Genomic DNA, 23,770 nt, shown 5'->3' on the forward strand with positions numbered 1-23,770 from the left:
CACTGGTTCTGCTCCATGGGATGAGGGAGGAGCCCAAATCCCTGCTCATGGAACTTTCTGGATGATTGCTGACAGCTCAGTAAATCCCCTGGCAGGGCAAGGCTCTGCCTGGCTTTGTGCTGAGGGACCAGGGAAGGCTGACAAGGAGGCTGGGACAGAGATTTCCTCTCTCCCTGGAGTCTCTCATGTTCACCTGGCAGGGAACCTCTCCCCAGAGAGATCCCTGAGCTCCCCCTGGGATGTAAAGTCCTGCTGGGGAATGCTCAGTCAGTGGGTGCTGCCCTGATCCTTAAAATCCTCTCCTGGGCAGATGCACGGTGAGGAGGTGGCTGGGACATTGCTGTCCCCTGGGGGAGGTGGCAGCAGTGCCTGTGCCCTGCTCCTGTCCTGGGCCAGGTGCCAGAGGCTCAGCTCTGGGCTCTGCCTTCCTGAAGTGCTCCATGGGAGATGTGGGGCAGGGGGAACAGAGAGGGCACAGGGGAGGGGGAAAGGGGGGACCCCTGGGCTCTGTTGGTGTGCTCAGACAGGTTTGGTTCTCCAGCATCACTTCAGAGCAGGGAGGAGGGAGCTGGGCTGGGCCAGGGGCTCCTTCCTGTCCCCTCTGCATCTGCTGAGACCAGGACAGCAGCAGCTGGGGGAGCTTTCCCAACCCAACCCAATCCAACCCAATCCATTTCCACCTGAGCCCCTGTGCTGGTGCCTGCAGGGGCTGGGCCTGCAGAGCAGGACAGAGCTGGGAGCTCAGGGGCTGCTGTGGCAGCAGCTCAGCCTCGTGGGGCTGTGCCTCACTGGGACCCAGCTGTCCCTGCTCTCTGCTGCCTGTCCTGTCCCTGCCCTCCTTGTCCTGTCCCTGCTCTCCATGTCTTGTCCCTGCCCTCCTTGTCCTGTCCCTGCTCTCCCTGTCTTGTCCCTGCTCTTGTCCTGTCCCTGCCCTCCATGTTCTGTCCCTGCCCTCCATGTCCTGTCCCTGCTCTCCCTGTCCTGTCCCTGCTCTCCATGTTCTGTCCCGTCCCTGCCCTCCCCAGGCAGCCTGTCCTGCCCGAGGCACCAGCAGTCCCACCTCACCCGGGTGAGGTGCCCAGAGCCTTCTCAGTGCCCTGGCTGGGGCCACCAGGAGTTTTGTGCCATCCTCCAGCAGTGTGAGGCCATGTGTGGGTCTGAGTGACCCCTGGGCCCTGCTCTGGAGCCACCTCCACCAGTGGAGCCCCACCTGTGCTTTACTTGCAGGTGTGGACGTCGTAGACCCGCGTGCACTCCTGGCAGCTGACGTAGCAGCACCAGTGGAAGATGCAGTGACATTTCTCCTTGCGCTTCTCAGTCCGCGTGTTGTGGCCGCGCCCGCAGCACAGCAGGTCGCAGCCGTCGATGCCGTGCGAGGTGACGTTGCACGTCCTGTCCCTCGTCCCAAAGGAGCCCGTCTCGGGGTTGGGCTCACAGAAATTGGGGGAGTTCTCGTAGTAGACCAGGTCCCGCTCTGTTGGTGGCTTGAACAGCGCGTACTTGGCCCTGAGGGTTTCCACCCAGCCCCGCGACTCGCGGTGCTTCTCCACCACCATCTCCGAGGCGCTGTCGTATTTGTCCTTCAGGTAGTCCCCGATGGCTCGGAAATCGGGCTGGGCCCACCAGCAGGTCTTGACCTCGCAGCTCCCCGAGAGCCCGTGGCACTTGCACTTGAGGTGCATGTGGTCCAGGATGGTCTGTGTGGGGCAGAGCAGAGTCAGCAGCAGAAACACCCGCAGGATGGAACACAGGGTTTTGTCACGGACATCTTTTATGAAAAACCCTTTCCTTAGGATTTTTCATAAAAAATCCTTTCTTTAGGATTTTTCCTCCTGAGAAGCTGAGAGGCCTCAGGAACAAAATGTAACCAATGGTTATCTGCTGCTGTGGAATGCAACAGGTGCATCTGGGATTGGGCTCATGTGGTTGTTTCTAATTAATGGCCAGTCACAGTCAGCTGGCTCAGACTCTCTGTCTGAGCCACAAGCCTTTGTTATCATTCTTTCTTTTTCTATTCTTAGCCAGCCTTCTGATGAAATCCTTTCTTCTATTCTTTTAGTGTAGTTTTAATATAATATATATCATAAAATAATAAATCAAGCCTGCTGAAACGTGGAGTCAGATCCTCATCTCTTCCCTCATCCTCAGACCCCTGTGAACACGGTCACAGGGTTTGCTCTCCATCACCCACCTGTGCCACCTGGGCTTAAATGTCTGCTCTAAGCTTGGTCTGGGAAGCCTCACCTTGAGTTTTGGGGGCAGTTTTGGGCCCCACAACATTAAAAAGGCATTAAGGCACTGGAGAACGTCCAAAGGAGGCCACAAGGATGGGGAAGGGTCTGGAGGATATCCTAGAAAATCTCTGCCTGGGAATTCCTGTGGTCCCACTGCATCAGGAGGAGCTGCACTGGGCTGTCCATGCAGGACTGGCCACTCAGCCTGTCCCAGTGGTCACTCAGCCTGTTCCCCCATTCAGCCTGTCCCCAGTGGTCACCCAGCCTGTCCCCGTGGTCACTCACCGTCCGGCCAGCCTCGTTGTTGTGCCGGTTCATGGCGGAGCGCGCGTCCGGCCGGTTCTCCCGCGCGTCCGCGAACTCCCGGGACACCAGCACCCCGAAGTCGGCATCCTCGCTGCACCCACCCCACTTCCAGCCGTCCCCCGGGGGTCCCTTGTGGTGGGAGTCACAGCCACAGATGGTGGAGGTGCCCTCGGCGCAGGAGCGGGTGACGGCGAAGGCCACCCCGGCCGAGGCGATGGCGTGCACGAAGGCGGATTCGCGCGTGGCTGCAAGACACAGAGCACTGCTGGTCTGCCACTGGCAGATTTCTGGCAAAAATCCCCCTTGCCCAAGATTTTCTCCTAGGAAGCTGAAAAACCTTGGCTTCCCCTGTGTTTTGCTGGTTTGGAGATTGTTTATCCAACGTGTGAATTGTTCTAACCTCATGACCGATCGCCATCAGCTGTGTCGGGACTTGTAGCTATGGTATGTTTTGAAAAATCCTTTCCTTAGGATTTTTCCTCCTGAGAAGCTGAGAGGACTCAGGAACAAAATGTAACCAATGGTTATCTGCTGCTGTGGAATGCAACAAGTGCATCTGGGATTGGGCTCATGTGCTTGTTTCTAATTCATGGCCAATCACAGTCAGCTGGCTCGGACTCTGTCCCAGACACAAGCTTTTGTTATCATTCCTTCTTTTTCTATTCTTAGCCAGTCTTCTGATGAAATCCTTTCTTCTATTCTTTTAGTGTAGTTTTAATAGAATATATATCAAAAAAATAATAAATCAAGCCTGCTGAAACATGGAGTCAGATCCTCATCTCTTCCCTCATCCTCAGACCTCTGTGAACACGGTCACAGGGACTCTAGAAGCAGCCACAAGTTTTTCATTATCATTCTTGTTAAACTTTCTGTCTGTATCCTTTCTCTATTCTTTAGTATAGTTTTAGTATAGCATAATATAATATAATATAATATAATATAATATAATATAATATAATATAATATAATATAATATAATATAATATAATATAATATAATATAATATAATATAATATAATATAATATAATATAATATAATGTAATATAATATAATATAATATAATGAATAAATTAGCCTTCTAAGAACATGGAGTCAAATTCATCATTCTCCCCCTACATCCTGGGGACCCTGCAAATTCAACAGTGCTCTCCTTCCCAGCCTCCCCCAGCAGCACCTAAACCTCGCTGAAAAGGTTTATTTTGTTAATTTGAAAAGGAGTTACTTTGTTAATTTGTTAGTGAAGGTTTGCTGGAGCAGGAGGTGCTAGCGTGGCCCCTGGGCAGCAGGAGGTGGGGCAGGGTGTGCCTCCAGCTCTGGGGTCACACCTGCAGCATTTCCCAAATACAGGGTCCAGGATTTGATCCACCATGGGTGCTCAGGGGTGAACAAGGCATCAGTAGCAGCTTGAGAGGCCTCAGGAGAGAGTTACTGGAGCAATTCCTGCCCTGGGAACCCAGAGAAGGGCTCCTTGCCTGGGTTAGAGATGGAGGCGCTCGTTGACCTGGGGAAAGGTTTTGGATGATGCAGGACACACTGTGGGAGAACAGAGGTTTGACCTTGGCCTCAGTGGCTGCACTGACCCAGGCCCTCCCAAGCACTGCTGGCATCTCAGCTTTCCCCTGGGAGCTCTGCAGAGGTGCAGCTCCCTGGGCAGTGACACCAGGCTGCTTCAGCATATCTAGAGATGGAGACTTCTCTCATGTAGAGACTTCTCTAAATCCAGAGCAGGTGTTAGGGTCAATCCAACCTTGTGCCAGGGCGCAGGAGGGGCTGGAGGCTGGAGCTCAGGGGCTGTGGAGCCTGGGCTGTTGGGCTCTGACTGCCTTGTGGGTCTGGTGTCATCAGCAAATGTAGGATGAATCAGAAATTTCTGCTGAGAAAACCACCTTGGAGCCAGTGCCCTCCTTCCAGAGCAGGAGCCATGAAGGATCCATCTCTCAGCTGTGCCCTGCATCCCCGCCCTCATGCCTGGGGACAGCAGGCCCCCATGCCCAGCCTCTCTGCAGAGCTGGGTCTGGCTCCCAAAGCCACCTTTGCCAAGCTGGGCTGATGCCAGGCTCTCAGGGGAGGTGGCTGTGGGTGGCTGCCAGCTGTGGGAATCCCAAATGGAGATCCAAGCAGGGCTGCCCAGTCCTGGCTGTGCTGGCACCACCCTGCTGAGGCTTTCATCTCCTTTCTGCTCCAACTCTTCCCTCCTTTGATGTGCCAGCAGGGATCCAGCCCGGGATACCAGCCAGGCTTTCCTGGGGGATCTCTCACCAGCACCGCTGGAAGGTCCCTGCTGGCAGTGAGGTGTTCCAGCCTGACCAAGGCTCTTTGGGTGGCCCAGAGCAGAGCAGATCAGATCAGATCAGAGGAGCCAGCCCAGGACAGCCCGGGGACAGGGGGAGGACACGGGAGCGATGTGGCTCTGCTGTCCCTGGGAGCTGTGGATGGGCACGGGCAGCAGGGGCACTGCGGGGCTGGGCTGGGCTGGAACCGGGCTGGAACCGAGCTGGAACCGAGCTGGGACCGAGCTGGGCTGGGCTGGAACCGAGCTGGGACAGAGCCGGGCTGGGCTGGGCTGGGCTGGGCCGGGCTAAGCTGGGATCGAGCTGGGCTGGGCTGGCAGCGCCCGCCGGGCAGAGCCGCGATGGACACGGCTCCTGCAGCTGCCCTGTGTCCTCCGTGTCCCCTGTACCCCCTGTTCCCACAGTGTCCCCTGTGTCCCCCATACCCCCGGTGTCTCACGTGTCCCCCGTGTCCCCTGTACCCCTCGTACCCCTGTGTCCCCCCTGTCCCCTATGCCCCCTCTGCCCACCGTGTCCCCCATGCCCCTCGTGTCCCCTGTACCCCCGTGTCCTCTGTGCCCCCCTTGTCCCCTCTACCCCCCATGTTCCCGTGTCCCCATTCCCCCTGTGTCCCCAGTGTCCCCCGTGTCCTCTATGTCCCCTTTGCCCCTCATGTCCCCTGTACCCCCTATACTCCCGGTGTCCCCCATACCCCCTGTACCCCCCATGTCCCCCATGTCCCCATGCCCCCCATGCCCGCTGTACACCTTGTACCCCCCGTGCCCCCTATACTCCCGGTGTCCCCCGTGTCCCCCATGTCCCCATGTCCCCCATGCCCCCCGTGTCCCCTGTGCCCCCTATACTCCCAGTGTCCCCTGTGTCCCCTGTGTCCCCCGTGTCCCCTGTACCCCCCATACCCCCTGTACTCCCCGTGTCCCCCATGCCGCTCATGTCCCCATGTCCCCGTGTCCCCCGCTCGGTGCCAGCGCGGGGGGGATCGAGCTGCCACCCCCAAACCGCTCGCCCTGAAACTCTCGCCCGGCTCTGGGCGAGGAGCCGGGAGAATTTCCCAGAGACGAAATGCGGGAGCAGCGTTCCCAGAACCAGGGGAGGGGCTGGCGAGGGAGGATTAGAGCCGCCTTGACAGTGCACCACTGCGACTGTCTCCCAGCCAGCCCCGTTACCTGCTGGGACACTCAATTTGCCATTGTTCCCTCGGTGTCACACTGTATTACCCGCATAATGCGGAATGTTTCCGCCGGCCAGCGTACCCACGGCACAGAGCACTGGCATTCCCCAGGAGCACCTCGTAGCAACGGGGCAATGTTCCCCTGTCCTGCCGTCACCCTCCAATCCCGCCAGCCCGGCTGGGAAATCCCTTTTGAAGGCGCTCCCCAGCCCCCCAGAATGGCTAAAGGGCGTGTGAATGCGGCAGCGATTTGAAACGACTGCGGCGCTGCGATGGTATCGCTCGCCCTGCCTCACAGTAGGGGAGGAAGCTTAGCTCTTTCTCATCGCTATAAGCTTATTTTTCTCTCTCTCCCTTCTCTGCTTTCCCTCCCCCCTCCCTTTAAGCTGCTGAGTTTATATCGAGCCGGCCCCCTGATCCCACACACCCCTGTTTAGATGCAAATGACTGCGGGTGTCATGGCTGAGAAAAGCCCTGGGTTATCGTGGTGCGGGTCTTTTGCCTTTTCACAGCTCGTGGCAGGGGCTTAGCCGAGCTCACCGGGACCCCCGAGGGCAGCCCGGGCCCAGCTGCCTCCCCTGCACCTGCCCTGGCCCTGAGCATCTCCCGGGGCAGAGGGGACAGGAGCTCGGGGAGTGGGGAGCACCATCCCTGGGGTCCTGCATGGGCTGCAGGAACGTCTTCTGCACCTTCCTCCATCCTTCTTCATCCTCCTCCATCCTTCTGCACCTTCCTCCATCCTTCTGCACCTTCCTCCATCCTTCTTCATCCTCCTCCATCCTTCTTCATCCTCCTCCATCCTTCTGCACCTTCCTCCATCCTTCTTCATCCTCCTCCATCCTTCTGCACCTTCCTCCATCCTTCTGCACCTTCCTCCATCCTTCTTCATCCTCCTCCATCCTTCTTCATCCTCCTCCATCCTTCTGCACCTTCCTCCATCCTTCTGTACCTTCCTCCATCCTTCTGCACCTTCCTCCATCCTTCTTCATCCTCCTCCATCCTTCTGCACCTTCCTCCATCCTTCTTCACCTTCCTCCATCCTTCTTCATCCTTCTTCTATGGTCTGCACCACAGGCTGCAGGGGAATCTCAGATCTGCTGCCTGGAGCATCTCCTCTTCCTCTTCCTCTTCCTCTTCCTCTTCCTCTTCCTCTTCCTCTTCCTCTTCCTCTTCCTCTTCCTCTTCCTCCGCTGCCCTTGGTGTCTGCAGAGCTGCTCCTCTCTCATGTTCTCAACCTGCTCTTCTCAGGCCACACTTACTTAACCAGATTTTAACCAGATTTTTAACCAGATTTTTTGGCCAGATTTAACCAAAATCCTGGATTTCATACCCAGAAAATGGTGATTGCTGCCCCCCAGAGCAAAGTGTGGCTGCTCTGCTGGCTCAGGCCTGGTTTGGGCAGGGCTTGGCTGGAGGAGCCATTGGCTTTAGATGAGAGCTGACCTCATTTTCCAAAGAAAAGGGAAAGGAGGGAAGGGCAAAGCAGGTTTTTCTTCCCTCCTCATCCCAGACTGCACACCTGCAGTGTAAATCATCCTGGGGAATCTGCTTGTAAAAACATGACCTTACCCCACATTCAGGAGTTGGTTTTTTGGGTTTGGTTGGTTTTTTTTTTTTGTTTTTTTTTTTTTTTTTTAATGGCCTGGGTTAGAAAATAAGACATGGAAAACAGAAAATGTAGAATCACAGAACTACAGAACAGTTTGGGCTGGGAGGGACCTTGAAGCCCATCCAGTGCCACCCCTGCCATGGCAGGGACACCTCCCACTGTCCCAGGCTGCTCCAAGCTCCAAAGTCCAGCCTGGCCTTGGGCACTGCCAGGGATCCAGGGGCAGCCCCAGCTGCTCTGGGCACCCTGTGCCAGGGAACAATTCCCAATTCCCAATATCCCATCCATCGCTGCCCTCTGGCACTGGTAGCCATTCCCTGGGTCCTGTCCCTCCATGCCTTGTCCCCAGTCCCTCTCCAGCTCTCCTGGAGCCCCTTTAGCGCCTGCAAGGGGCTCTGAGCTCTCCCTGGAGCTTCTCCTCTCCAGGTGAGCACCCCCAGCTCTCCCAGCCTGTCCTTCCCTGCAGGAGAATCATCAGGAAACCAAAGTCTGGGCAGCTACAGCAGCCAAAACCTTGTGGTGGGGTGGGAAATGTGGAAAAATCCAGGTGGGTGAGGGCAGAGCCTCACCAGAGGTGTTGTTCAGCAGCTCCCAGATGGATTCAGCCCCTGGGGTTTCCCTGAGCTGCTTTTGGTGTTCTTTGCCCTGCAGGAGGAGGGGTTGGAGCCGTGGGTGACACTGGGAGGGATGGGAGGGGAGGCTCTGGCGGCAGGAATCCCTTGGGAATTCAGGGAATTCAGGGAGGGCAGCCCTGTGTCCCCAGACGGGCAGCAGAGCTCACAGCCTGGAGGATGCCCCAGGGAGGAGCAGGCCAGGAAGGTTTGGACACACATTTGGACACGTGGGTCTGCTCACTGAGCCCTCCTTCACTGGAAGTCACCATGGCTAACAAGTTTGCAGCTCCTTTAAAATGAAATTATCCTCAGTTTCTTTTCAGGCTCTATTGGAAATGATTTTTGATGCTGCTATAGTGAGAGCTGCACCTTTGAAGCTTTTCCAAAATAGCCTCAATCTACCTGAGGGAGCAGGAGATGATCCAAGCTGGAGCTGACAGGGGATTTCCCCCAGGTGGTTGTGAGGTGAAACCACAACCCTGTGTTGGCCAAATGCAGAGTGTGAGCTGGGACAGGGACTGTCCAGGTTTGGGTTTGGGTTTTGGATTGGTTTGGGTGTGCTGGAGGTCAGGAAAAGGGAATGTGGCAGTGGTGGCCACAGGATCCAGAATGATATGATATGATATGATATGATATGATATGATATAATATAATATAATATAATATAATATAATATAATATAATATAATATAATATAATATAATATAATATAATATAATATAATATAATATAATATAATATAATATAATATAATATAATATAATATAATATAATATAATATAATATAATATAATATAATATCATCCATAATTATTGATTATTATCCAGATTATGGGCCCAAAACTCTTGGTTTGAGGATCACCTAAAGGGGCTCCAGGAGAGCTGGAGAGGGACTGGGCATGGAGGGACAGGACACAGGGAATGGCTCCCAGTGCCAGAGGGCAGCGATGGATGGGATATTGGGAATGAGGAATTGTGGAATCCATCCCTGGAATGGATTTCCCAGAGCAGCTGGGGCTGCCCCGGGATCCCTGGCAGTGCCCAAGGCCAGGCTGGACAGGGTTTGGAGCCCCCAGGGACAGTGGGAGGTGTCCCTGCCATGGCTTTGTCCAACCCAACCCTGTAGCTATGGTATTTTTCATAAAAAATCCTTTCCTTAGGGTTTTTCCTCCTGAAAAGCCCAGAGGCCTCAGGAACAAAATGTAACCAATGGTTATCTGCTGCTGTGGAATGCAACAGGTGCATCTGGGATTGGGCTCATGGGGTTGTTTCTAATTAATGGCCAATCACAGCCCAGCTGTCCAGACTGTCTCAGTCAGTCACAAACCTTTGTTATCATTCCCTCCTTTTCTATTCTTAGCCAGCCTTCTGATGAAATCCTTTCTTCTATTCTTTTAGTGTAGTTTTAATGTAATATATATAATAAAATAATAAATCAGCTTTCTGAAACATGGAGTCAACATTCTCATCTCTTCCCTCATCCTGGGACCCCTGTGAACACGGTCACACAACCCAGCCCTGTCTGTGACTCCTGTTCCATCCAAGGGAGAAGCTGAGTGCCACCAGCTGCTCTTTCAAAGGTCCCTTCCAGCTCAGACTGATCCTCTGAAGGCCCAGGAGCGTCCCCAGAGCTGCTCCCGCCCTCTCACAGCTGCCAGCCCCTCTCAGCTCTGCCACCAACCTTTGAGCCCAACCACATCCCCTTCTCTCCTCCCTCAAAACCTCCAAAGGTTCTGTTTTCTCTGCTGCGCTCTGGGAATCTCAAAGGCTCCCTGTGTTCCTCAGTGCCACACAGTGACACCAATCCCAGCCTCAATCTGCTCATTAATTTTGAAGGCAGCAGAGGAAAGACACGAGCACTGTTCAAAAAAATGTGAATAATCCCCAGCATCAGATGGGCTGGGCTTTGACGTGTCCTCCTTTGCAGATGATGCTGTTTATTTTTAACTGCTCCACTTACAGGTGAGCGAGACACCAGCATAAATCCACCCTGGGAGCCTGGCAGGGCTGTCTGGAGTGGGAAAATAAGGATATATCCAACGTGCTCACTCATTTTTCTCCATCTGTCAGAAGATTTTCAGAGCTCTGGGTGATATTTTACCTTGTCAGCTCGGGGTGTGTGGAGATGCTGAGGCAAGTCCACACTTGAGGCTTTGCTCGAGTCCCTGCAGCCGAAAAGAATCTTAAAATATTCTCCATAAATTCAAAGTTCACTTTGCTCATTACAGGGAGGAAGGCTCAAATCTGATCTTTAAGTGCTTTCCTGCTGACAGAAATGGTGCTGAGAGATTTTCAGTGTCTCAATGCTCGAGCAGTTCTTTCATAACTTGTTTAGAATTTTTATGACAGTTTTTTAGTGACCGTTCTTTAAAGAAAATTAAAACTTTCTGATTTTTTAAGTGCTGAAATTTAGGACAGGCTTTAATTAGGCAGCAAATCAGAGAGTGTTGAGCCCTGCTGACAAGTTATTTGGTAGTAAATACAACAGTTACCCCAAAATACCCCCTGGCACAACAGAGGGGAAATGAATCTCATGGTGCCTATTAGTGCTCTAATAAGGTTTGACAATCCTGGCTCCTGCAAAGAATCCCACATTAACACAAAGGAATGATTTTCACTGAAATTCTCAGCTGACATTTCTGGGATCTGAAAAGATACCTACCCTTACTGGGAGGCTGAAACTTGAAAAAAAAAAAGGATTTAATGAACTGTTTCTTTGCAGAATTTTGGGGCTTTGAAGGAAAGATTCACCAGAACTCCTGAATTCTGCAGGGGAATGATGGGAAAGAGTTCAAAGTCCTGCTCTCACCCCAATTTCTCCAGTTCCTTGAAGTCTGTACCATAAAATTCCCACTTCCAAAGCACCACTGCAAACAATAATTTCTGTGCACTAAAGAGATTTTGGGCTGCAGGGACCCAGAGGTGTCAACACCCAGGAAGAAGAGGGGGAAATGGTTTTGGTTTTGTTTACAAAGCTGTGAAACCAAGATATCACCTGTGGATGTCCCTTGTGCTGAATGTGGCATAGAATGAACAGAATCCACGGGAGAAAATGGAGATTTTTATCCACTGGGAGCTTTTAATTCACCTCTTGGCTCCGTTTTGTGGGAATGCCTTTTTCATCTGGGCTCTGGGACATCTGAGATCATCATGGAGCTGTGCTGGGGAGGGTCAGGATGGACATCAGGGAGAAGTTCTGCCCTCCCAGAGGTGCTGGCGCTGCCCAGGGAATTCCAGAGCTGCAGGAGGGTTTGGACAGTGCTGCCAGGGATGCCCAGGGTGGGATTGTTGGGGTGTCTGGGCAGGGCAGGAGCTGCACTGGATGGTCCCTTCAGACTCAGGGAATTTTGGGGTTCTATGATTTGTCCCTCCAGCCTCTCCTTCCAGGCTGTTTTGGGGCCCTTTCTCACTTTTTCCAGTGTAATGCTCCATGATCTCACTGGGAATGGCCCATGATGTCATTGGGAATGCCAAATTTATGGTGCCTTATCAATGCCCCATGATGTTAATGTGAATCCCAAATTTCTGGTGCCTCATCAATGCCCCAGGATGTCACTTGGAATGCCAGATTTTCTGGTGCCTCATCAATGCCCCATGATCTCACTGGGAATCCCAAATTTCTGGTGCCTCATCAATGCCCCATGATTTATTGGGAACCCCAAATTTCTGGTGCCTCATCAATGCCCCATGATGTTAATGTGAATCCCAAATTTCTGGTGCCTCATCAATGCTCCAGTGTGCCTGATCCATGCCAGCTTAGAAAGGTGGAATTTCAGGAGCAGGGGATGAAGAGGAGTTTGGAGAGAGGAGAGGGAAAATGAATTTATAACCTCTCCTTGTTTCCTGCTTTTTGGGCTCATTTGGGAAAATATTCATTGAAATCCCATTGAAAAAAAAAAATTATTGAACTAAGGCTGATCAGGACCATGGATTTCAACCATGGAGGGGAAACCTGAGCCCAGGGATCTCCTGGGGTGGGCACTTTGTGCTTCAGAGGCTCTGCCTTGATTCCAAAGAGCTCAACCACAGCCCCTCTCCTTTCCCACAGGTCTGCTGGACCCAGTTTGGAAATGGACAGGGAGTGGAGCCCCTGACCCCAGAACGTGTGAGAATGCTTGGGGCTAAACCTTCCCTTCCTTTTTATCCTCCCTGATCCTTCTGAGCTCCTGGGATGGGAACCTTTCCCTCCTTGTGATGGGAACACAGCAAAAACTTGGAAGAGAAAGAAATTGGAGAAATCAGGGTTGAAAACTGACACATCAGTGTGGTAATGAACAGAGGGACACAGCTCTGTCCCAGGGTTTTCCTGGGAAGCTGTGAGAAAGCTCACAGAGAAAAGAATAAAAACCAATTCTTATCTCCACTTGCCACACCTTTGTTGTGCACATGTAGAATGTGAAAATTGTTATGAAAATTGTTTACCAAAGGATAGTTTCTTAATTGGACACTTAATGGTGTTTGAAGAGATTGACCAATTAAGGTAAAGCTGTATCAGACTGTCTGTAAGAGTTACAAGCTTCTTAACAATATAGTAAAATAAAACAATTAATCAACCTTCTGCAATCATAGAGTTAATACTAATTATTACCAAACTGCAAGGACACATCAGACCCTCTCCCTGTCCAGCAGGACAATCCTGGAGCATCCCAAAGCCCAGGGGAGCTCAATACACAATCCTGGTGTATCCCAAAGCCCAGAGGAGCTCAATGCACAATCCTGGAGCATCCCAAAGCCCAGGAGAGCTGTGGGGAGCTCAATCCACAATCCTGGTGCACCCCAAAGCCCAGGGGAGCTCAATCCACAATCCTGGTGTATCCCAAAGCCCAGGGGAGCTCAATCCACAATCCTGGTGCACCCCAAAGCCCAGGAGAGCTCAATCCACAATCCTGGTGCACCCCAAAGCCCAGGAGAGCTCAATACACAATCCTGGAGCATCCCAAAGCCCAGAGGAGCTCAATACACAATCGTGGTGTATCCCAAAGCCCAGGGGAGTTCAATCCACAATCCTGGAGCATCCCAAAGCCCAGGGGAGCTCAGTGCACAATCCTGGTGCACCCCAAAGCCCAGGGGAGCTCAATCCACAATCCTGGTGTATCCCAAACCCAGGGCAGCTGTGCCAGCTCTGCCCCCAGCCCAGCTGCCCCCCCAGGGTTACCTTTGTCCAGGACAGGCCCGAAGATGGCCAGGCTGTCGTCGATGGTGGTGCAGTTCCAGCGGCGGCCCCGGAACTGGTGCTGGCACTCCTGGATGCCCAACTTCACCCCCTCGGCCACGCTGGGCATGATCTCGATGTAGTTGCGGCAGAAGCGGAGCTGCTTGGGCACCAGGCCGGGGATGGAGCCACAGAGGATGGGCTGGGAGCCCAGGGAGCTGTACTGCTGGCCCAGGGCCAGGGACCTGCAGGGACAGGGACAGCAGCTCTCGTCACTGAGAGCAGCAGGCACCAGGTCCTAAGGGTTTCTCTTAGGGGAAAGCAGTGAGAGGTGTTGGGTGTTGGGGAAGATGAAACAGGAAAGCCTTAGAAATATGATTGTCTGGCAAAAGATTTTGAGAATATGGAAACTATAAGCGAGATTGAAATGAAAGCAAGCTTTGAGATCCCTCAGTTACTGAACAACTGGAAAACAATGGTGTGGCCAGCTGAAGGTGATCCCCTTTTGATGGAACAACACGCTCTGCTTGCAGACAGGCCCAAGGGTCAGAGCAGACCCTGCCAGCTTGGCAGAAGGGGCCCAAAGAGGAGTTTTTAGGGTTTAAAATGTGACACAGTGTGGTAATGTAATGATTCTTATAGGCTGTATGGAAATGCTGTAGGATTTGTATCTTGGACTAGATTGGTTAGTGAGAATTAGAATATTCAACACAGAAGATTTATGGTGTTGTAACGGGAACCTCGCTGTTTTACACTTTTACTCTCTCACCCTCTCATCCTCTCTCCCCCTCTCTTCTCTCAGCCCTGCTCTGAGCTGTGCCTGGCAGCTCCCAGCAGGGCCCTGCACCCAGGCCCTTTGCAATAAACCCCAAGTTCCACAACCTGGCTGCAGAGATCTCTCATCTCCATCCATCCCCACCGTCCCCACAGGGACAGCTCTCATCACTGAGAGCAGCAGGCACAAGGTCCTAAGGGTTTCTCTTAGTGGAAAACAGTAAAGTCTCACAGATGCTTGGCAGAAAGATTTTTGAATGTAGAATCTGAAGAAGGAATAGAAATGAAAGCAAGTTTTGGTACAGAAGAAAAGAATTGCTGAGCCCTGTGACCGTGTTCACAGGGGTCTGAGGATGAGGGAAGAGATGAGGATCTGACTCCATGTTTCAGAAGGCTGATTTATTATTTTATGATATAGATTATATTAAAACTATACTAAAAGAATAGAAGAAAGGATTTCATCAGAAGGCTGGCTAAGAATAGAAAAGGAGGGAATGATAACAAAAGCTTGTGTCTGGGACAGAGAGTCTGAGCAAGCTGGCTGTGATTGGCCATTAATTAGAAACAACCACATGAGCCCAGTCCCAGATGCACCTGTTGCATTCCACAGCAGCAGATAACCATTGGTTACATTTTGTTCCTGAGGCCTCTCAGCTTCTCAGGAGGAAAAATCCTAAGGAAAGGATTTTCCATAAAATGTGTCTGTGACAAAGCCTTAACCAAGGAGGCAAAGGGTATTCACAGGAATAGTGGATTTGTCTTTACAAACAAGCTGTGGGGCTGCTGGTAGATAAAACTAGCACTGGGAGATAAAAGAAACAATGGGAAGGATTCCACTGATTGATGAATGGAAAAAGAGATTTGCTTTTACAAATAAACTTTAGTTTGGTGATAAATTAAATTAGACATTGAAAGATGAAAGAAACAATAGGGTAGAAAAACACCTAAATTCCATAAGAATTAAGAATTAAAAATTAAAAATTAAAAGGGAGGGTTATGCAATAGAGGGAAATCTTTGGTATCAGGCATATCAGGAAATTTTACCTCTCAAGTACCTCAGCCAATGGGGAAAGAGAGAGGGGAATGTGGGAAATTAGGATAAAAAAGAGGCTTCGTCCTCCAAAAATTTGAGAGATGCCAGGGCAATGCCCCATGGCCTCTCCCTTTATTGGAATAAAGTCAAAGGACTTCTCTGTCTCCTTTTTGGACAGAAACCTCTGGTGTTCGTAGATTAATTTTCCTAACAGTGTGTTAGTTAGAAGGGGTTTTTATGACTTAGAGCAAAGGATAAACCCACCTCAAACAAGAAGATGTTTTTACCAAGCAAAAAGACAGCACAGGCAAACAAGCAAGTAGAAAAAAGGTCTCAGAATTTTCCACTGCAAGAAAACTGAAAAACAACTTCTGGCTTAAACTGTGATGTACTAACTTTGAGTGATTGGAGAACAGTACCATGAATATGGGAATTACAGTAGTTATGATAGGCTATAGATAATAGTTAAGGTATAGATTGGTTCTACTGTATGAAGATGCTCAGCAAAGAAAAGTATAGAATGCATTGTGACCAAAAGGAAAGTATAGAATGCAGTGTAACCAAAGCCAAAGGGTCTCCAGGCCTGCCTGCAGCTGGAGCTGACAGCTGTGGGCACAGCTCTGTCACCCACGACCCTGGGCTGCTGGAACGCCTTGGATGGAATAAACTGCATTTTGGATACAATAAACTGCATTTTGGATACAATAAACTGCATTTTGGAGAGCTGCCTGGAGTCCTCTATCTCTCATTTCAGCTCTTACAGAGAAGCTCACAGAAGAAGAGAAAGCAATTCTTATCTCTATTCACTGCTCCTGTTGTGGCACATGTGGAATGTGTTATGGAGATTGTTTACCCAAAGTGATTTGTTAATTGGACACCAGTGAAAGTTGTTTTGATTCCTTGGTTAACTGAGGCAAAAAAGCTGTGTCCTGACTGTCTCAGACAGTCATGGGTTTTTCTTTAGTATTCTTTAGTATAGTATCTCTTTAGCATGTAATTTATATAGTATTAGTGTAATATAGTATACTTAATATATATATGTATTATATACTTATATATTATATACTTATACTATAATATTTATATGTATTATATACTTATATATTATATACTTATTATATATTAGATATACTATATATGTAATATAGTATGCTTAATAAAGCAATTGTTCAGCCTTCTAAATCATGGAGTCAGAGCACATTATTCCCTACATTAGGGTCACCCTACATCAACAGGGGACAGTGTCAGGGCTGGGGAACCCCCCCATGCCTGGCCATGCCCTGTCCTGGTGCTGCTAATCGCCCCAACCCTGCCCCAACCATCCCCAGGGCTGTGGGAAATGGATTTGTAGGGAATTCTCCAAGCCTGGGAGAGGGCTCACCCAGTGTGCATCTGTGTGCAAACCTGGAGATAAGAAATGGTAACTTGGAAATGCCATGGAACAGGACCTCACCTCGTCCTGGGGACCCCAGCAAACCCAACATCACACCTGCTGTAATATTCACCTATTTTAATTCTGGTGCTGTGCTGACTGCAGCCCTTTGTGGGCAGGGGAACACACAATTTCTTGGGATTGTCTGAAGATCAACAGCAGCAGCAGGGAAAGTTTTGCAAGTCAAAGCATGCAATGGGTGCTCACACCTGAGAGGGGAAATGTCAGGTCTTGACTGAATGTGGAGAACAGACCAAACCTGACCGAATTCCAATGAGGAGAGGGACTGGATAGCAGCTTTTCACTCAGGAATTCCCCTCTGAGTGTGTCTGGAGGTTGGAGATTTTACAAAGAGGGGGCACTTGTGTCACCACAGACTCCCCACCCAGCTCTGCAGTCCTTGGGGGTCACCAAAACAGACTAAAAACTCATTTTAAAAAAGGAGATTCAGCTGCCTGAGCATTAGAGGGTGATGGCCCAGCCAGGGTGAGGGCAGGAATGGGATGTGGCATTTGAATGTTTAACTCTCAGTTTTCTTTATCTCTTCCACAGCCAATCCTCCCTCCAGGAGGTCTCTTCTGTTAATGGGCCATTAATTATTAATTATCTTCTGTCCATGGCCACTGAGTGTCCCTGCATGGCTGATCCAATTCCATCATCCCATGGGGAGATGCTCCGCCCAGGGGAGGAGCCAAGCATTCCTACCTGGATACAATCTGAGATTTCAAGCATTCCTACCTGGGTACAATCTGAGATTTCAAGCATTCCTACCTGGATACAATCTGAGGTTTGGAACATTCCTACCTGGATCCAATCTGAGCTTTGGGACAGCACAGCAGCCTTTGCCCAGTGCATTCCCAGAGGAGCAGCTTCTGCTGCCCTGCATGGCCAGAGGGAGCCCAGGCCCATCTCCAGCAGCCCTGGAGCTGCAGAGGAAAACTCCCCCCTTGTGCAGGATCCCTGCTCCAGCAGAGCCACAGCTGGCACTGCAGGAGGGCTGAGCCCCCATGGGATGGGGCTGTGCCACCCCCTGACACACAGGGGACAGGGACTGCTCTCACCCTGGCAGCGTCCTTTATTTATTTATTTATTTATTTTGGTACAATTGCATTTTTTATTTTAAATTTTCCTAATACAGAACTGTTATTCCTACTCCCATACCTTTACCTGAGAGCCCCTTAATTTCAAAATTATAACAATTCAGAGAGAGGAGTTTACATTTTCCATTTCAAGGGAGGCTCCGGCCTTCCTCAGCACACACCTGGATTTCAAACCAAGACACTTGTTGCAGATTCTCTTACACTGAGTGTCCTCAAAGGGAGCAGAGATGGAGCTGCAGGTCTGAGCCATTCTGAGAGGGGGAATTGTTATCCTGACCTTGCTGCATCAAAGCCCTTTGGGTGGAAACCAGCTGAGTTTGGCTGAAGAGATGTCAAACCAACCCTCAGAGGACACCTGAGCTGCAGAGTCCAACTCTTGGAACTGGAATTGTGTTTGGGACATGGGGAGTCAGAAACTCCTGTTGAAAGGACAAGAGGAATGGGGGATGCCCGAGGATCAGGAATGCTCTCCTGGTGGTCTGGGGGGGGCAGGGACCTCTCCTCTCCCCCAGCACCGGGCAGGATGAGCTGAGGGAGGAGTGACCAGCTCTAAGTTGAGCTGCCAGCCAAAAAAAGCCATCGTGACCCCCTGGCATGGAGCAAAGCCCAGGAGGTGCTGGCAGAGGAGCCTGGTGAGGTGTCTGGGGGTGTGAGCCACAGCCTGGGCACAAATGTTACCTCAGGGAGCAGGCAGGGCATGCCACATCCCTGGAGCTGCTGCAGGCTGAGCCCCAGTGGCACCTCCAGGGGAGTGCAGCCACCCCCTCACCCTCAGCAGAGACATCCAGGGGCAGAAGGACACGGTGGTGCTGATGGAATTGGATTCCTCAGCTCTGGATTTGCCTACAGCTTCCCTCCCAGATGTGTCCAGGGTGGTTCTGTCCTTCTGTTTGCTCTGTGGAGCTGTGGCTGGGGCTGTGCTGTCTCACCCAGGCTCTACTGCAGGGCTGGGATGGTTTAAGCTCTCAGCCAGGCTCTGCTGCAGGGCTGGGGTGGTTTAAGCTCTCAGCCAGGCTCTGTTGCAGGGCTGGGGTGGTTTAAGCTCTCAGCCAGGCTCTGCTGCAGGGCTGGGGTGGTTTAAGCTCTTACCCAGGCTCTGCTGCAGGGCTGGGGTGGTTTAAGCTCTCAGCCAGGCTCTGCTGCAGGGCTGGGGTGGTTTAAGCCTCCTCCCTGTTGTAAATGGGATGTTAAACACGGGCAGGGGACAAAGGAGCAACAGCAGCGAGCTGAGGCAGTGGCTTATGCTGACAGTTTGATCAGTCTATTGGAAAGACTTCTGAGAGGTTGTTTAGTTACAGTGGGAAGAAGGGGAAGATTAAGACTTTGTGTCCAGCAGGAGAGGGCAGGACAATGGCTGCTGAGTGGGAATTCAGACCAGGGGAGTGCAAAGGCACAAATCTCAAAGCAAAAAACCAATGCCCAACACTTGTTGCAGATTCCTTTACACTGAGCGTCCCCAAATCCAACCTGTGCCTGTCTGAACAGAGCTGCTGGAGCCAGGAAAAGGGAACTGCTCACCCTCAGGGGTCACACTGCCCTGCCTGGCTTTGCAAGGGGGATTTTTCCTGCCCCCTGTGCCCAAGAGGAGGGAGAGCCCACTCAGAGGGTGTTGTGCTAGCAGAGGAGGATGGCACAGGAGCTGTTGTACAGGGGGGATCAGTATTATCAACATTCCGGAATATATCAATATTCTCTGACTAAAGCTAAAGTCCTCCAGCTGCCTTTGGTAAAACACCTGAGCTCTGCAGGGCATGGCCAGAGCACAGGAGCTGTGCACACCAGGAGTCCAAGGCAACTCAAATTTCAAATAATAATTGTAGTAACTGCAAGGCACACAGGGATCTCAGGCTCCCTCGTGGTGGAGGAACGACAGAGGTTCCCTATTGTATTTAGGGAGTTTTTGATGTAGGGAATGACTGGTATTTGATTTTATTGATCTAAAAAGTTGAATATTTTTAAAATTAAAGATATATTTATATTTATATTTATATTTATATTTATATTTATATTTATAATAATTATATTAGAGATATTGTATTATAATTATATTAAAGAGATATATTATATTATATTATATTATATTATATCATATCATATCATATATCACATTATATCACATCATATTACATCATATTATATATTAAAGAAAAATTTGTGATTGTTTGAGATAGGATATAACCTTGATTTAATTGGTTAAGGAAATAAAATAACTTTTACTGCTGTTCAATTAACTAAATTATTTTAGATAAATAATTTTCTTAACACATTTTACATGTGTAAAAATAGCAGGAGTAGCACGTAGAGAGAAGAATTGCTTTCTCTTCATTTTGTGCTTCTCTAGGAAAAAACTTGTTATATCTCCATGCAACCTTCTCTTCACCAGGCTAAACAGCCCTAATTCTCCCAGCCTGTGGGTTTTGCTCTAGCCCTGACTGATGCCTTGTTAAGGCTGGCCTAGAACAGGGACTGGACAGAGCTAAAGAATAAAGCAGGGATTTATTAGGAGGCCTCAATGGATCCACCTTGGGCAGCACAAGGGCCCAGCCAGGGCTGCACCCAAGATGAACCAAAATGGTCCCAAAATGCCCCACTGGTCACGGGGTCTCTCACTTTTAGAAGTTCTGCTCCATTTGCATGTTGGAGTGTCCAATTCCAGCTCCAGCCCATGCAGTCCCATCCTTGTTTTTCTCTCTCCAGCCCACGGTGTTTGTGCTCTTGGGCTGAGATTTGGATCATTTGTCCTTGGTCCCCAGCTGGAGCAGGAATTGTTTTGTCTCCCTGCTCTGTGCACAGAGCTCACCATGCCCTGATGTGAAGCCCAGACCCACCCACTAAAGCAGCACAGAACCTGAAAAATAGAAAATCTAAAACCTGAGGCATCACCCACTCTGGACATTTCTCTCCCAGTGTTTACATTCAAATATACAGAACTATATAAACGTTCTATCAAGTTTTAAAAATTCTTTGCAAATCCATTTTCCACACTGGGGCAGCTCCTCCTCCCCACCTCTCCTTTCTCCCCTTTCCCTCCTGTGTCCTCCTTAGTGAATACTGAGATAGGAATGATCCCAAATCTCAAACTTCCCAACCTCCTGCTTTCTTAACGCCTGGCCACAAAAGCCTCTCATTTCCAGTTTGGGTTCTAACATCCAGCATCACTTGTGAAAAATCCCACCCTAAAAGCCATTAACTTTCTGATGGGAGGAGATCTCATCCCCAAAATGTCACCTATTTGCTCAGCCAAAATTTTTTTTCTCCATAAATTGGAGAAAATGGCAGTGGCAGCAGGGACAGCAGCAAGAACAGAGCAGGGACAGCAGCAGGGACAGCAGCAGCCCCTGTGAGCGGGGCAGTGCCTCGCCCCTCTGCACTGGCTGTGGATTTGGGCTGCTGCAGCAACTGCACTTTAGTGAGATGAGCCCCTTCTGGGGGAGCTGCTGCACTTGGGCTGACTCAGGGCTCTGTCATGGGTTTGGGGGTGATTTTGGCAGCTGCTGCCAGAGCTTTGTCTGGGCATTGCTCACGGGCTGGCAGTGGTGTGCCAGGAGAAGGGAGGTGGGGATGGGATGGGGATGAGGATGATATTTTCTGAAAAATGCCTTTGCTAGGATTTTTTCTCCTGAGAAGCTGAGAGGCCTCAGGAACAAAATGTAACCAATGGTTATCTGCTGCTGTGGAATGCAACAGGTGCATCTGGGATTGGTCTCATGTGGTTGTTTCTAATTAATGGCCAATCACAGCCCAGCTGTCCGGACTGTCTGGTCAGTCACAGGATTTTGTCATCATGCCATTCTTCTAATTGCTTGCTAGCCTTCTGATAAAATCCTTTCTTCTATTCTTTTAGTAAAGTTTTAATATAATATATATCATAAAATAATCAATCAAGCCTTCTGAAACATGGAGTCAGATCCTCATCTCTTCCCTCTGCCTGGGACCCCTGCGAACACGGTCACAGGTGGGGATGGCGCTGGGGATGGGATGGGGAATGGGGAATGGGGAATGGGGAATGGGGAATGGGGATAGGGATGGGGCTGGAGCTGGAGCCACTTTTCCTCCTCAGGAACCTGAATGAAGTTGCTGCCAAGGGACTGGGTGTGCCCAGGAGCGGGTCCTGCATTGTTCCCCCCACCAGAGAGAAATGTTCTGTTCAGCAATGCCTGCTCAAAGCAGTGCCACTCTCGCCTGGAAAACACAATCCACTGATTTGCCATGGCAGAGGATCTATTCTGCAGGGACTGTGATAATATTATTCGACCCAGAATTTACATAAATGCATATGATTTGCATATGCAAATGCAGGCTTCCAGGCTGTGACTGCAATAAACACAGTGAGATATTCAGTGCTGTAAAACCTTTCCTCCAAAGAGAGACGCTGGGGTTTGTTTGGGTCCTGGCAGGGCTGTGAGTGAGGCCAAGCCACCTCCCAGGGCCGCTGTCCCCTCGCTGCCACTGCCAGCCATTCCCAGCACTGCTCACCTTCCTCTCCTGCCTCCTTCCCAAAGCTGGCACTGGGGAGGGAAATGTGTCCTGCCAGGGACAGGGGACAGGACACTGGCACCAGAACAAGCATCAGAAACCCAGGGAAGGAAGGAACAGCTCTCCACTGAGGCCAGTGAGGGTGCTGGTCATCTCCCACTGGTCAGCCAAGCCCTCCAGCCATGCCTCCAGTTTGGGGAGTCCCTTTGGGGAGGCAAACTCCAGTTTGGGGAGTCCCTTTGGGGAGGCAAACGCCAGTTTGGGAAGTCCCTTGGTGGTGGTGGGTGGCCTCAAGAAGTGTTTGGTGCCAACTGTGCTGAAATCACCCAGGGTGAGTCACAGTTTGGCACTGGGAAGCGGCTTCCCAACATCCAAACATGATGGAAAACACCCCGTGGGTGGGAATTGCCACATCCACTCAGCTGTGCCACAGCCTGGGGTGGGATCCAAGGGGGAGCCCTGGGCTGCCTCTCTTTGGGGAGTCCTTCCCTGAGCCCTGAGACCAGGACTGGAGTGCCCAGGCTGGTTCTGCTCCCATGAACAGCCTGGGGTTACCCAGGAAGGAGGAACCTGGCAGGGAGGGGACAGAGGGGACAATGGTCAGTGGCAGCAGAGGTCAGCTGGGCTGCCCATCCTGGGCACTGTGGTACCAGTTCTGTCTCAGCTGGAGAAAGTGGATCCTAAAGTGTCTTATGTCAGATCCAGAATGGAAAAAACAAATTGAATCTTGTGGAAGCCAGGTCTAGAATTAATCCGGGATTAGGTGGTTTCTTGAGATGAAAAACCAAATTGAATCTTGTGGAAACCAGATCTAGAATCAGTCCTGGATTAGGTGTTTTCTTGTGGGGAAAAACAAAACTGAATCTTGTAGAAAACGGATTTAGAGCCAGTCCTGGTGGTTTCTTGTGGTGAAAAATGAGGCTGCTTTACTACTGTGTTATTCTCCTTCCATGGAAAGCAAAGCACTTGGAGTGGAAGGCTCTGGGCTCTGGGAAGGTGTGAGACACAAACTGCTGTGGATATTGCAGGAAAGCCTGAACCATGTGTCACACTGGCTCTGCTCCACAGCTCAGTGTGGGTGCTGCTGCCTCCTTCCCAGGAACCTCAAGGCAAGGGTAAAATTTGGCTCAGCTCAGTTCAGCTCCCAGCAGCGATGGGATGTGAGGTTGATGCCTCAGGTTTTGGCTTTTCTATTTTTCAGGTTCTGTGCTGCTTTAGTGTGTGGGGCTGAGCTTCTCTTAGGGGATGGTGAGCTCTGTGCACAGAGCAGGGAGATGAAACAATTCCTGCTCCAGCTGGGGACCAAGGACAAATGATCCAAAGCTCAGTCCCAAGAGCACAAACAGCTTGGGCTGGAGAGAGAAAAACAAGGATGGGACTGCATGGGCTAGAGCTGGAATTGGACAATGAACTGCAAGATGCAAATGGAGCAGAACTGATCAAAGTGAGAGACTCTCAGTGACCAATGGGGCATTTTGTGACCATTTTGGGTTCACCTGGGGTTCATTTTGTGACCATTTTGGTTGATCTTGGGTGCAGCCCTGGCTGGGCTCTTGTGCTACCCAAAGTGGATCCATTGA

At 50.6% G+C, this 23,770-nt stretch overlaps 1 protein-coding gene across 1 annotated transcript in view; it reads right to left on the reverse strand.

The window, feature by feature from the left end:
• Positions 1-1,217: 1,217 nt before the first annotated feature.
• Positions 1,218-23,770, reverse strand: part of WNT3 (Wnt family member 3) — a 32,173-nt gene continuing 9,620 nt past the window's right edge. The window contains exons 2-4 of the mRNA XM_036398875.2: positions 13,379-13,620; positions 2,520-2,785; positions 1,218-1,697 (exon numbers count right to left, since the gene is read on the reverse strand). Of these exons, the coding sequence (XP_036254768.1) occupies positions 1,218-1,697; positions 2,520-2,785; positions 13,379-13,620 (988 nt within the window). The remainder of the gene's footprint in view (positions 1,698-2,519; positions 2,786-13,378; positions 13,621-23,770) is intronic.

Source organism: Molothrus ater, chromosome 27 (genome assembly GCF_012460135.2).
Source record: "Molothrus ater isolate BHLD 08-10-18 breed brown headed cowbird chromosome 27, BPBGC_Mater_1.1, whole genome shotgun sequence".
NCBI lineage: Eukaryota > Metazoa > Chordata > Aves > Passeriformes > Icteridae > Molothrus > Molothrus ater.